General features: G+C 49.9%; 1 protein-coding gene across 3 annotated transcripts in view; it reads right to left on the reverse strand.

Annotated features, from left to right (window-relative positions):
• The window catches only part of RALGAPB (Ral GTPase activating protein non-catalytic beta subunit), a 52,107-nt gene extending 41,941 nt beyond the window's left edge, over positions 1-10,166 (reverse strand). For all 3 annotated transcript variants that reach the window (XM_026037306.1, XM_026037307.1, XM_026037305.1), the window contains exons 1-5: positions 9,945-10,166; positions 9,211-9,413; positions 4,409-4,572; positions 3,517-3,703; positions 1,262-1,393 (exon numbers count right to left, since the gene is read on the reverse strand). In XM_026037306.1, the coding sequence (XP_025893091.1) occupies positions 1,262-1,393; positions 3,517-3,703; positions 4,409-4,572; positions 9,211-9,413; positions 9,945-10,121 (863 nt within the window). In that variant the 5' untranslated portion in view covers positions 10,122-10,166. The remainder of the gene's footprint in view (positions 1-1,261; positions 1,394-3,516; positions 3,704-4,408; positions 4,573-9,210; positions 9,414-9,944) is intronic.
• Positions 10,167-15,339: the final 5,173 nt, after the last annotated feature.

Here is a 15,339-nt window from a genome sequence, read left to right on the forward strand (position 1 = left end):
ACACATTTTAGTCAGCTTAAGAATAATAACTGTTAGAAGGTTAAGAATTGTTTAAAGTGCTTAAAGATACACTGATTTTAGACATATTTAAACAAACAGCAACAAAAGGGAGCACCTAATATAACATAACTGCAGGGGCAGTGTTATTATACTAGCATGTTCTGTATTTTTTAAGCTATTACTTTATCACAAATGATATTAAAATGTCCATTTTCTCTGTTGGCAGGCCTTCATTTTAAACATTACCCAAATAGGCTTAATAATCTTATCAATCAACCCAGTGAACCAGAGAATGCACTACACAGAACAGCACCGCAGCTGCAATAATATTAACTGCATAAGAGTCTTTTGAACGCAGTTCTCAAGGGGTACTAACATGGTTAAAAATGTGCCTTCTAAAAGGGTTAGCACTGAAACAAATATCGTCAGTAAAAAATGATCACAAAGTGTAAGGGCAGGGGATGTAAATCTTGAGCTCTTGTTTCTGGCCAGTACAAATCCTGAAACAGCAAGGCCAGATTTGAAGGGTATGACACTTGTGACACTACTATCACAAATGGAGATAAAGAACAGATTTTTAGCTAATGAAAAGTAGTAGACTTTAAGCAATCTAACATTTGGTTAACTTTCATTACTAATTACTAAAAATGATTTATGCTAAAAAAAAAAATAAAATAACATAACATAATGCTCTGTATGGCCAGAACATTAAACTGACGCATTTTCAAAGAAGCCTAAAAAAGCAAAGTTACTTGGTTTTGTTATATACTTAACAGGGAAAGAAAAAAACATGTATTTTAAAATTAATTATATAGTTCTCTTCATAAAAACAAAGTCATACACCCACTCTAAAAATAACCTCTGGTAGGTTAACTTTAATGACTTGGCAAGTACGTGGAGGCAGCATACAGATCACAGTGCTATTGTTCTGCTTTTCCTGTTTGCTGTCTCAAAGAAAGAGAACTGTATTGAAGTCTTTATTTTTAAGATCCTCCAAAAGGCCTAATAGCTACAAACTATAAATATATGTATTTTCATTAAATGAACCATTTCTTTTTTTCCAAAAAGGTCCCCAAGTCTGAACAACCCTCACTCACAGCCTTGCCCTGGGCTGCTGCAGGCTGCTATCACAAGTGTCTCAAGCTCTACGCTATTTGAGTACTTAATGACACCAGTCTCCAGATAAAAATACATATGTGTGTAATGGAAGCTTATAAAACAACTCAAGAACATGAACAACGTATGGCTGTGATTACAATACCTCAGCATATGTAAAAAGCGAAACCAAGTTTGTGCAACGCACTCATTATCCATCTCTGGAGGAATCAGACCTGCATCTTCATCCGGGATTTTAAACGGAGGGAACGAAGGCCCGTATGTAAAACGCAGCAACCTAGGAGCAAGTCAGAGAGACCTGTCGTTCAGTGAACACACCTCAAAATTTAAGCATGCGTTTGGGTCTTGGGGAAGTCTGCAGCCTGTCACCGAGCACAAAAGCAACACCGTGCCAGGCTAAGCCTTCCTGACTTTTTGCTCACTTTCCCAACTTTCCCTAGGTTTTATCTCCAATTACGCAATGGTTTTGTCCCCCTCAGTCTTTGAGAAGCTGATGCCTTGGAGCAGGACCAGAGCTCGCCCTGCGCTCCGTGCTCGGTGGCGCCGCGCGCCCGGCGCATGACCCACCGACAGAGCTGCCCACAACGCCCGAGAGACACCCGCGAAGGGAAACGCTTCCACTAACGCAGCCCACGCCCACGGGCCTCGAGCCAGCGCCCAGCACGGCCACCCCACGAGCTCCAAGCGGCCGTGTCGCAGGCCTCGGCGGACGCGCGCCCGGCCCCGCGGCAGGGAGGGCAGGGAAGGGCCGCCGGGAAGGGCCGCCCTTCCCTTCCCCTCACGGCAGGGCAGCACGGCCAGGCTGGCAGCTCCATAAGGGAGCCGCAATCCCTCCCTAGAGCTGCTCCAGATACCTCACCCGTCACTCACGACCCACTGCTGTCTTGTACAACCCCGATTTCACGCCTAAGTTTCCCTGATCAGCACCACCTTGGTATTCCACAAGGAAGAAAGGCAAGCTGGGCCTGCTGAGGCTCCCGACATCCCCAGAAACTGGTTTTGGTCTCTCCCTAGCCTAACGGCAGTGTCAGTCTTATTTCTTGCTTCAGGAATCCCTTCTTTCTCTAAACCGAGTTGCCTGGAACGGACAAGGAAGGGCCCAGCTGCCAATGCCCATTACAGAGCTCTGCACGACCCCTAATTTACAGGGGGGGCTCACGGCATTGCTGACGGGGCAGCGGGGTGGAGAACCCCAGCCCGTGGCTCGCTCCTAGACCAAGACCTGAGGAGGTCAAATTGCTGCTTCTCTTCTCTTGAAGATTTGTCCCCCCTCAAACCCTGGGCACCACAGCCACTGGTACTCAGATAATGCTAAAGATCCCCAAACGGGAGACCACCTGGAGCAGGGGCAAAGCACCCAATGCTTTGGTAGAGAAGTAATTTTGGTAAAAGAGGTATCTATATATAGGTAAGCACACGGGGAAGACATTGGTTTTATTCTGCCGTGAAGTCGCACCCGCCTGGATATGGATTTTAACACTTCTTAAGTGTATCAGCTCCCAAATAAATAACTTCTATACGATTTCAAGCTGAAAAGCTTGCTCTCAGCTTATTGCTAACCACCAACTCAGAAAACGGCACGTTAAGTGTCTGAAGTTGGAGCTCCGCTGAAGAACCAGGCACGCAGTCTCAAAGAGCACTAACTTAAACTTAACATCAAAGGAGCCTCCCTTCTTATATACTACATGCAAAAGAACATTACTACGTAGAGGAAAAGCTGACTAAGGAAAATAGGCAGAAAACCTGCAGGTTACTGTGCATAAACAGAACAAAAACTTGTAGTCAACAGTTGAGACGAAATGTGGGCACAGGGAGCGTGGAGCAGAACACCAACACATGCTCTGAGACACAGCTGTTCTTTTCAGATCAGTGAATCATGAATATTTGCTGTTATGCAATGCTACATCTAACGGGATAAAAATAGCTAAAGAAGCAGCGTGGGAAACACACAGAACTTGTGCTGCAGCTTTATTTCCTCACAGGTATAGCAAGCAGCATAAAGTGGAAAGTCTATCCGCACTTGGTACTTTAACACGTACCTCAAAAGTAAAAACCTTGGACTGAGTTAAAATAAACCTCATTAAGCAGTACAGGATGAAAAAGTCACAACGATGGAGAGTAATAGACTCATACTGTGAAGTTTTAAATGTCGGAGAGATGCTGAGTTTATACAAAAACAAACCAACCGTTTAAACTGTTCGTTTGTGAAATGAAGACACGTGCACGCATGCGTAGCAGAAAGCAGGAATGCTAGTGAGGTCCCTCTGATCATGCACTTGTTCCGCTCACTCACTTTTGGAGTGAGCACTGTGTGCTCCACGAACAAGCAAAAGCCAGGGGAAACGAGCGGCGCCCATCATCGCCATGGGCACACGCTTATCCCTGCGGGATTTCTCCTACCTGGACGTGAGGGCACAGATAACCTTGCTCCACTGCTCCACGACGGCAGGGTGATGCCGCCAGTTGGCCACCATCTCCTTGGCGGTTTTCCAGTAGGGTGGCGTTGGAAAGCAGCGCGCGCAGGCCAGCAGCCACACCTCGAAGAGCACGCCGATGAGCCTCTCCGCCAGGCTCTCCGCAATGCCACCTTGGGCAGAGACACAGCGAGCCCGGTGAGCAGCCTCGCTGCACCCCTCCGGCCTCCCTCCCAGCGCCCGTCGCGTCTGGCACAACCTCACAACTGCCACGGTTACACCTCGTCTATTTAGGATTCCGTTTAAGTGATAACTGCAAAAATAGCTTTAAAATTCTCTTCATTTTCAAGAATGATTCCTGATTACTTCCTGTAGTCAATTAAGCTTTTTACAAGACCAAAATTATATATAAAGCCCAACCACATATATGCGAGAGTGTGATTTCAGCTACTAACTGTAGCTAAATGGTACGCCAATGCACAGCACACTCGATATCATATTTATTTATAAATATACAAATAAATGTTGAGTATCTCCTAACAACAGTGTTTTCTGATAGCTGCACCCAGTACCAAGGTACACGTTTCAGTGTGACAGACAGGAAACAAGGTGACCTGAAACCCGTCTTCATGTGCTGTTTCACGTACACAGCCCCCTGTTTCACTGAAACACAGTTTGGGGAACAGGGCCAGTTCCAAAGCACTCCATCTTTTTGGATACTGCTTCATTTCAGAGTGGAGCAGCAGAATTAGGAAGGAGCCATTGCTCTCTCGTGGCTACCCAAAGCATTTAAGAGGTTTCCCCCATCAGGCAGCTCAACAGCAAGCAGAGCTGAAGTTTCTCCCCGTAGTAGAAGCAAAACAAAGTTGAACACAAACCTTGCACCGTCGGAGCTGCTAGAAGAGTGTCATTAATCTGAAGAAGAAATAATAGCAAAACCTCCCAGGTTTCTCTTGCCATAATTGTGGATTCACGAGCCAGTTTCTGGACAGCTTTCAACACTTGCAAGCACAGCCTGATCTGGCTAGACCCGGGGTCTGGCCTACAAGAGAAGAACAACACTCCACGTGAGTCTAAAAAGCAAGTCAAAGCAGCACAGTGTGATGCACATGCCGAGCTGGACTGGGAGCATTTACCAGGGAGAACAACACCATGGAACAAGAGCAAAGAGCGTGAGCCCAGCTGCTTCTAAGCATCCTAGGTCTGCCTTAACGGGTACGAGAGCTCCCTAACGCTCATTACCTGACATGCAACGTCCCAGCGCAAAATGGGCGTTTCAAATAGAGAAAATACAAAGCGTTTCTCCAGAAGAATGCATCTTAAACCAAAGTTAAAATGAAGTTTTGTTGAGACACACAATTAGTGATGTCTCAACAAAAGGAAATGCTGAAATTAGAAAAAAAAAAGTGCTGCTGGCAAACTAGTTTAACTTCTTCTCAGTGCTCTTTTCAGTTTGAAGCATGGATTCACCTTGTACGCCAAATCCCTTGCATTAAAAAAGGAATAAAAAAGGTTAAAAAAAAGTTTAAAAAGGGTTAAATAGGAATATCAAATGAAAGGAGAAGGGACAGGGAGGGAACAAGCTGCTAGCATTAAGTTGTTCTCCAGTAACCACCACATATACTTTATCAGAGCTGAGTTGCTCAGGGCGGTCTCCTGTGCCCATGAGCGGCAGGTTTTCACCCAAGCCGTGAGTTCAGACAAGGCAGAATAAGCACTAGAGCAAATAAATACTAGAGCAAATAAAGACCAACTATTAACGCGAACTGGTGTGAGCAGCAGTCCAGGACAGAGGGAAGCAAAACCAGGGCTGCCAGGGAGTTCAAGGAGCGGAGGTGGGCACCAGCGGCCCCAGGCCCTCAGGGTGCCGCTGCTTCCTCATCCCTCCTCACCTGCTGACGGGAGGGAAAAACAGACAGGGGACTATTCCTGCGTGCGGCGCTCCGAAGCAACAGTCCTGGGTTTCGGCAGGTTGCTCAGTCATATCCTATAGGCCATGCCTATATCTGAAGGCTACATCCTAACGGACAGGCCAAAGTTCACAACAAACAAGCCCTGTCCCGGTTTTAGCCTATTTTTTTCTCAGAGAAACAACCAGGGCAAATACTTTAGCAAAGGACAGTCTTAATTTTCATTCTCCTAAGTTTGAAAGCTATTTCACAACTTACTCCCCTAGCAGTTAAGTGAAACTATACAAAAGAGACTCACATGTAAGGTGCTCCACATGCAAGAGAACTAAGGAGTTACTTCTGTTACTAAAGCAACTTCAAAGCCTCCATCTACCAGTAACTTTTTCCCCTAAAATCACACCAACAGTAACTTCATTTCCAGCATTTTACAGTCATATCTTAGAATTTCTACAGAGCTTGGTCTTTTGGTTCCCAAACTCCCATGAAACCTTGGAAATCCTCCTATTGCTTATTTAACTCAGAAGTCCTTACCAAAGCAAAAAAAGTTAAGGTTTATTAGACTTGGACAGTCTTATACTTATATTACATTGAGTCCCAGGGGACTCCACACCTATCAGCAGTGCTAACTACCCGGGTGCCAAGTTCATGTCTCAGCCTCCCCATTCTGCTTGCAGAGCATCTCGGCCAGGGGAAGGAGGAGGATTTTCACATTTTCCACCTTTCAGACAAGCAGCTGTGGCACTGAAGGCTGATCTCCCAGCAGCAGCCACCAAGCAAGCAGCAGGGCTCTCCGTTCCTCTATATGACAGGAGACAGGAGCACGAGGATGGCTTGAAGGCTACTCGGCCACCCCAGGAGGAAGCGTCACTTTGGTTAGGGGCCCGGGAGGTCCGTGCTGGAGCGAAGGACACCAGCACTCTCTCCAGGCAGCAGGTAACAGAAGGAAGCTCGACTCGCTCTTACTCTGCAGTGTCCTCATTTTTCAGCTACACCTTTCTCAGTGACTGGGCGTGTTGCTTTAGTTGAGCATTCAAACTACAGTGAGGTGTAGAGCAATTTATTCCGTGACTGTTTCTTCAGATATTATTTGGGTTTGAACTGCTCCTTTGAGGCTTTTTGACACCATCTGAGGCCTTCCAACTGCTCAGCCCTGGACTGAGGCTCTCACTGCAGCTCTTAACCACACTTAAAGTTCTTTAACCACACTTAAAGAACAAGGATGAGGAACTAACAGCTACATCATTTCTAGGAACCCTCTACAACATCCCCCATGACACAGCCTAATAAATGCTTAGTGTATTAAAATACTGGTAGTATTTTAATTTGGCTCCTGTTAGGAGACGCTCTTGCAAGAGATGCCTGAACGACGGCTGCAGCAGGAGCTCCTGTGCACATGTTCTATGGGCTTCCACCTCCACCACAAGAAACCTGCATCCATCACGCACAGTCAGGAAGTACTTGTGCCTTCCTCTCCTGCCTGCTTTATCATAGTCCATTTTCTCTTGCTGGACTGAAATCTCCACACAGGTGTATGGAAGAGAAATTCACACCTATTTCTTGAAAAGAGAATAGTGACTTAAACAGCCCGGGCGGCAAACAACAGCCATGAAAACAGCGTCTTAGGCACGTACAAGGATCTTCAGGAAGAACAACAGGAAGGAACCTGTTACATGTTTTTGAGGTACCAGGATTTTCCATCCCTCGCTGGGCCTGAATGTTTATTATTTCCTTCAAAATGTATCAGGTTCAGTCTACTATCTGGCATCAAATTAAATAAGTAGGGAAAGAAAGGTATAACAGTAGCTTCTGCCAACAACATGCAAGGAACGGGACTACTTAAGTGCCTGCTAATGTGGCCTCTGACAGAAGAAGTCAAGAACTATTTAATGCACTAGTGAAGAGTCGGTGCTCTAGAGTACCACGCGGTAAAGCGTTTCGACAGCAGCCTGCATGTGCTAAGTGCTGTAGCAGATCAAGCAGGTCAGTCATTCTGCAGAGAGTTCTCTTCACCAGGTTGCCTATTTATCAATAGTATTTTCATATCAATAAAACAGGCTGCCTTTGATTTGGACTCTGCCTTAACATGACAGTACCTGGAACTTCTACTTGAGCTTTCCTTTAAGACTTCTCTGCACGACAGCTTTATACCAGCAAGCACCATCAGCAGTAGCCTCTGCTGCTGGATGTAAAATATGGAATAGCTGCAGTTAAACTATCTTGCATTTAGAACAAGTAGCAGCTGCTCTTTGCAAGCAATGCCTAAAATTCAGGCAAGTTCAATGTGCATCAACCTTCTCTGTGCAAGACTATTAAGTATTTGTGTGTGAAAATAAGCTCAGAGATCAACATGTGCCCAATAAGCGACCTGTAAGATTACTCTAATAGAGACCCAAACTCTCTTCCATTTTCTCTAACTTTTATTTTAGATGGAAAGAAAAAAAAAAAAAAAATCATATTTAGATACTACTGTTTTCCAGGTCTTCACGCTCATTTATTGCTGATTACCTTCAGGAACGTAAGAGTTGTCACACCACACAGAGAAGCTGATCTCAGATACAAGAATCAAGAACATAAAAGCAAGAAGAGAGCGGGATCTTCATGGGTAAGGTCCATAAAGACACCCAGGCATCTGAAGAGGCTTTGTACTAACTGCATAAGCCCCACTAAGGCTCAGCCCAAACATTCTCACTGCTGTGGCCATGAAGCTAGAGGTAGAAAGGCAGGATGGGGAAGTGTCTGTCTGTTCTTCCTCCTCCTCTCCTCGGTGACTGGTTTGTATTTTGCTCTCTTGAAAAGCCTTGGAGGATATTTTGTTCTGACTTTACTCTAAAGTGAGAGTTATGTGAATAAGCAGCAGCAACCACCTAATCTGTATGAATTACTATTCAGAAAGCTCTTCATTAACACTGCCCGGGGGGGATACTAGGCAGGACAAGTGCAGCAGAGCACTCTGAAGGTCACTCAGTGATACAGAATTATGACTTCTTTAAGGCAGATGAGCTGGTTCTTACAGATCTGTAAAAAAAAAAAAAAAAACCCCCCACTGATTCGAAGTATTCCCTATTATTGAAGTACCATTGCAGAGGGCCATCTCCTCCTCCTTATCCAATATCTGTGTGCTCCACAGCAGCAGGGAAAACTTTTCAGACTTCGAATGAAGTGTTCCTGGAGAACTCTGACATACAATTGTCTGTGCAAGATGCACCTTCCAAACCACCATCCACTGATGGTCAGCACCACATCAGGGTGTCAGATAGCAAGCCCTTCGCTGTGGCGTCCTTTAAAAGCTACTGGTGACGACACGTGGCCAATGTAATTTTGCCTGTTTGAACAGCAGAGAGAAGCAAGCAGCCTGACTGCCGGATCACATCAGAAACGCAGTCCCTTCTTGGGCAGAGCACTGAATTGCCATCATGTGTGTTTAGTTGTTAGCTTTGAGCAGTACCAAGCGCTCAGTGATGCTACTGTCTCCTTCCAACCTCTGGTCACCTAACAGAGAGCGCTCTCCAAGTCCTCTGAACAGCAAACATGTAAGGCTATCCAGGATCCCGAATTAGTTATCTAAACACAGCAGCAACTGCCAGACTTGCTACTGACAACTACAAGACATGCGTGGAGAGGACACCTACCTCTTAATCTCAAGTTGCAATAATTGCACTCTTGATTTAATCAGGTGTGCAAGGCTCAGTGAGGCCTCTCCAGGGCACCAGCTGACAACAGCACTAATTGCCCACCCTCCTTCCCACCATTAGCACCAACCCGATACTCACCTTGGTACAAAGAGGTTTTGGAGATGTTTGAGAATGCTTTGAACATAAAGGTTTGGTTCCTTAATAACTGGTAAAGGAATGGAGTCCTTAGGTAACACAAGAGCCATAATCCAATCCGTATATACATCGACACAGTATTTCACAGTATCGCCGTCCAGAGGGAGGGTCAGTCCATAGCAAACCACCTCCATAGTCCATTTCACCTGAACGAAACACAAAGCAAGGCCATTAAACATCTATCTTAGTGGGTGACCAGTGGTTAACACACCTTGCATTTACTACCCAGCTATTTTTATTATTATTTTGTTGCATTAGAACGGATTCCAATTTGACATATACATGAGTTATAGACTCATGACAGACCTGAGTGTTTTTACACACTACCAAGGTGTTACAAAGATTGCAAATAAGCTACCGTGAAACCTGAAGCTGTTTAGTCAAAATTGTAGTCAGACAACTTGGAGCAAATTTCAAGAAAACTAAATTCCTGAAATTTATTTATTTTTTTAAACTTCAGGCTAAACATGCTCATATAGGAGCTTAGATAAACACTGCAAGCCACTTGCTATTTGAGCATAAATCCCACTGTTACTTATACGGATTACTAACCTAACACAGTGCACTTCCAAATGCCTATTAAACGGATTATTTTTCAGGAAGCGAATCCATAGGAAGACCATTAAGCGGCCACAAGCGCAGGAAGGAATCGCCACAGTCGACGGGAGCGCACTCACCTCCTTGTCCGTCTTGAGGAGGCTCTCGCTGGCGGCCAAGGCCAGGGCCTGCCCCAGGGGCCGCACCACGGCGTTCGCCACCTCCCTGCCCACGCTCTCGGGGTAGCTGTGCAGCACGCTCGTGCTGCCCTGCTCATTCTGAAGGACAAGGTGCAGAGATCTCCACTCCGAGTACATAGTGCCTCTACGCTGCAAGCCAACCTAAACCTGCCGGCACAAAGGCAGAAACAAACGTCATCAGTAGGAATGAGTGTGCCAGGAAGGTACCAAAGCTGAGGCTGGATGCCGAGCCGCAGCCCCCTGGAAGCTTAAGATGCACCCAGACCCATCACACCCGCAGGGGGCTGGAAGAGGGTCGTTCAGCCTCACTATTAATACAGTTAGAGCTTGTTTGCTTTAAAACAGAGATTATATTTTCAATTGAAAAGCTAATGCATGGAATAGCAATGGGTTTGACACACCTAAAAACAGGAGCAATGACCTCTCTTCACACTAGCCCTGCAGGAAAGGGGCTCTTACAAGTCATCTTTGCCCAAATTGATGGTAGAACTGCAAATATTTCATTCACATAAAAAGGGACTAAAAAGAAAAGTCATTGCTTTGGCTCCCCAGCAGTCAGAAACGGACACCAGGAAGCTTTCAGAAAAGTCTTAGTCATGTTGGAAGATAAAATTCAGTCTCTTTTTTACCTTCACAGAATGCAACTCCCACAGCAGCTACCAAAAAATGAGTGAAAATTGACTGACCAGTACAGAAAAGTGCAGCTGTCCTGAAGCAATCCACCAAATCCCAGTTAATCCTCCCATCACTAGCTTAAATCCAGAATCACTGCAGGAGGATAATGCACTTTTAAAACTGAGATTCAAAGTTTCACTTTGAATTCACCTTTTGCTACTGAACTTGAGCCATTCATATACACCCTAAAGCACTTTAAAATCTCCAAGATCCACAGGTTGGTCAGGATTGATTCCCACACTAACCTTATCTTTTCGCTGTATGGAAACATCCGCATCTCCTCCACAGTGGGGACACACAGGACTCCTACAGTGATGTCTAAAGGATTTGTCAAGACTAACACGGCTGACCCCCTGCTGGTGTTACCAGCACGGCCAAGGAGCTCATCCACCACCAGCAGATCTCCTGGTACGAGATCCTACGGCCTCGAGATCCTACAAGCCCAAGAGGTTCAAGGGCTTGGGGCGCTGCGCGCGGCGGAGGCGGCTCCTCTAGGTCAGCACCTCGGCTCTCCCTAGCCACGTTTGTGCCGTGGATCCGGGATGACAGAGAGCGAGACGGGGGAGGCACCGAGGACCCTTCCAGCGTCCCCAGCCCCACACGCTGCGCTGGGGCAGGTTACAGCTTGGGGAGCTATGCTGACCACAGGCGCTTTGCGCTGTTGCGAAGCCGCTGCTGGGCTGCGAGGAGCAGGGCACCGGCGCCACGAAGCCACGGCCACAGCGGGGGACAGCGCAGGCCACACCGTGCCGTTCACAGAGGCACCCTGGGCACGTCTGCCCTGGGTCGCCACGTTCCACCGGTATATTCAAAGGCCAGGAAGCGCTAAGGCAGCGCGGAGGCTCTGTCTGCGGGGAGAGCCACCCGCCGCCTGGGGATGGAATCTCCGGCTGGAAGGACACGGGCCCAGGGAGCAACAAGAACGCGCCCAGAGGGCGACAGGTGCTGCCCCCCAGCAAGACACCCCTCGCACCCGCCCAGGGCAACAGTAAAGCCGCTGCAGTGGCCAGCGGAGCCGTGGCGGCCCAAGGGACCGGGACGCTCTGCCCTCCTCCCACACCAACACCGCCCATCTCCGATGTGGGCAGGGACCCAGGACACCCCAGGACAGAGCGCAGGAGCTGCGGCAGCACCGGGTGTCCCGCAGAGATGGCCAGCTCTTACCCGGAGCGGCTACGCGCTGTGCCCCCCTGAAACCCCTCCCGACCTCAAACCAAGCGAGTCGGGCCCGCAGATTTCCCTCGCTATGGGCAAATACCATTTAAACAAGTCTGCCCCTTCGCTACGCACCTCAGCGCTGACCTGCACCAAGCGGCTGTTTATTGAACCTTGCAGTATGCAAGGCACCTTTTCCAGCTGATTTTAGGTGGCCTGTCCACCTTAGTCATATCCGGGTAGAAATTGATACGTCATTTGGGAACGGTGTTACTATCCCAGGGGAAAGATGTTTTAATTCCCCTCACAGCCAAGGTCCCACCATGGCAAAAATCAACGCATCACAGAAGATGAGCAAGCTCGGTCGTCTGTGTGAAGATTTTTACTACGGAAAAAGCCTGCAGAGCCCCTGGCCGCATCCCCGGCTCCCTCAAACCCAGGTTTCTCAAGTGCCTCCTTGCTGCCGGGGGCAGGAGCCGCGCGCGACGCTGGTGTGACCAGAGGCAAGGGCTGCCCTGGTCCATCCGCGGGAGCTTCCCCCAGGGCGGCAGCGCAGCCTGTGGCACCACGGCCTCTGCTCACAGCAAAACAGATCCAGGACGGCAGGCTTTCCAAACTGCGAGAACTTCCCAACGGAGCCGGGGAAGGCGGCCAACAGCCCGAGCCGCAGGCAGGAGCCTCAGCGGCGGCTCCAGATGCTCAACGCCCTGCTGCACCGTCCCCGCTGCGCGGCCGACCCCATGCGTGACCAGGGTGCCCAGCACGGCCGCCCCCGCATGTGACCGCGGCTCGCGGCGGTGCCACCCTCAGCCAGGACCCCCTGGCAGCAGGCGCAGGGTCACGCGTCACCGGCCGAGCGGGGACGGACACAGCCTCCCGGCCGACCTCGGCACGCGGCTCCAGCGCCCACGTCCGTGGGGGCCAGCATCCGAGGCTGCCTCTGCTCTGGCCATGCCAGGACTCCGCTGTTGGTTTTACCAACACATCAGCAATGTATTAAAACACTAGCAGTTATCCCGGATCGTAGGATTCCCAAGATAGAATGTCCCAGGTATTGATTTATTCACCTCCTACCACCAATGGTATCTGCAAGGATCGGAAATTACTCTTCATCTTGTACTCCAGGTAACTACCATTTGGGGGGGACTTTACTGTATCCTAAAACAATCACCTACATTTCAGCTTCCTAAAACTGAACACATCAGCATTTTATTAATTCAGTATAAGTCTCCTCACCCAGTTACATTTGCACAATATTCAGGTTTCACATGTTCAACACACAGACTGTTCTACACCAGTTTGTAAAACTTTTAGGCTTTTTTTTTTTTTCTTACAGAAGAAAAATTTACTCCCTCAGAAAGCAACTTCATCTATCAAATTACTAACTAACTACAGCGACTGAAAAATAAATAAATAAATAAAAGGAAAGGAAATTCCCTCCTCACAGAGGACCCGCACCTCACAGTTACCTCAGATTTTGCCAGGCTTTCTGCAGGTCACACTACCTGAACGGGGGCAGGCGGCGAGGCACAGAGGCTCAGAAACGGTAACATTGCTGGAGCACCCCACAGAGGAGATGTAAAAACTGTTTGTCACTTTTGATGAAACCCAAATCATCTACCACACTAAGTACTACGGAGGTTGCCTGGTTTCCAAACTCACTTTACCACCTTACAAAGCTCTCAAGGTGGCTACTCCAGCATTTGAGAGTAACATTCTCAGTGTGTAAAAATGCTACGAGCTGGCACACATGAAAATAATGTTGCAGGTGAACTTTAAATCTCCTAACAGGACACATGCAAGCTTTATTTCCAGTCCTGAGAATCCAGAGATGAAGAACGTGACTAAAGTACTCAGACTCCCGAGCGAGCCACGCGAGGCAGCGAGAGCTACGCGAGCAGCAGACCCGCGCGCCGTATTCCTGTGCAAGGCAGGTACGGAGGCCCGGCATTCCAGAGGGTCGGGGCAGGCCGGGGAGGAAGCAGCACTGGCACAGACGGGAGGGACACAAGGACCCTCTGTGCTGAGCGTCAGCCCTTCCTGCTCCGCAGCCTCATCCGCGCACATCACAGAAAAGGTACCAATACCAGAGAAAAACATCCCAAAAATGGGAGCTTCCTGCATTTCATCGAGACCAGGAAAAGCAGAGCCCTAACGGCATCAACCACTACCACAGCAGACAGAGCTGTGTTCAGCAGAAGGGTGTTCAAGGAAGATGACAGAGCCCAATTCAGGCTGGCCCCAGTGCCAAGGGGCCACACAGCGAAGCCCGCAGATATTAAACACAGTTCAGAAGTATCCCACGGGAAACAAGTAACCGCTCTCACAAACGCCTGCTCTACCAACAGCACCGGCAGCTGCTCCCCACGTGCCAAGACCGCTGCTGCCGAAGACACGTCCAAGGGACATGGCCAGCACCCAGGGCGCCGCTCGCGACCCCGCAGCGCAGCCAAGGGCTGCCCTGTGACACAGACACCCCCCTGCCCCTTCCCTCCTGCGGCCGCCAAGACCCCAGGGCGCGGCGCAGACCCCGCAGGACTTGGCAAATCGTCACTGTCCCCGGATGGGGCCTGCCAGGGCTGGGCAAGAGCCGCGCGGCTCCGCAGCCCGACCGCTCACGCGCCCTGACATTTCAAGTGCCCTCACGTTGCGTTTTAAAATGAGCAGAAAATAAAATAGGGCAGCAGCCAGACAGCAGACTCAGGGAGATCAAGGCTCTAGCTCTGCTCCTCCAAAAGTCAGAATTTTGGGAAACACAAAGGAAGACGCGGAGGCCCGTGGCAGGAGGCTCACGCAGTTCCCTGTCGAGACGCCGAGGAGCAGAGCAGGACTCTGAGCCGGAGCCTCCCTGGGCCGCACGGCTCCCAACGCAGGGAAGGACGTCGCGGCCAAGGGCGCCGGCTGTGCTCAGAGCGGCCGCTTACCTGTGACAGCCGGGCCGCGAGCGCCGCACGGGACACGAGTTCACAGAGAGGYGCCGCCTGGACCACAGCGCCGCGCTCACCTGCGCCGGGGCGCTCCGGGAGCCCTAGCGCGGGTCCGGACGCGGGGAACACCCGGAGTCACACACAGAGCCGAAGCACCTGCCTGGGATCGCTACCTGGAAGTGGGCGCTGCAGAACGCGGCGAGCGGCGGGGCCGTGGACAGGGCGCGCGCCAGCGGCCCCACGCTGTGGGTCCTGGCGCCCTGCGGAGCTCCAGGCCGACCGCCCGGCTCCACAGAGCGCGGCCCGGCCGCCCGCAGCGCCGCTCCAGCGGCCCTGCCGCCCGCCTGGCGCTGCTGCACAGGCCCCACCGGGACACGGGCCCTTTTCCCCGCCTCAGCCGCACGGAAGCGGCTCCCAACGGTTTATTTCGCACTGGGGCTTCTCTCCCTGTGCGGCACCTAACGCACCCCTGAGCCGCCCTCGGGGGCGCCGCGGGCCGGGGGGGTGACCGGCTGCGCTGGTCCTGCCGCGCTGCTCCGCGGCCGCCGAGCGCCGCCCGGGACGCACGGAGGAAACGG

The sequence above is a fragment of the Nothoprocta perdicaria genome, unplaced genomic scaffold (genome assembly GCF_003342845.1).
Source record: "Nothoprocta perdicaria isolate Ctin4 unplaced genomic scaffold, notPer1 scaffold_196, whole genome shotgun sequence".
Taxonomy (NCBI): Eukaryota; Metazoa; Chordata; class Aves; order Tinamiformes; family Tinamidae; genus Nothoprocta; species Nothoprocta perdicaria.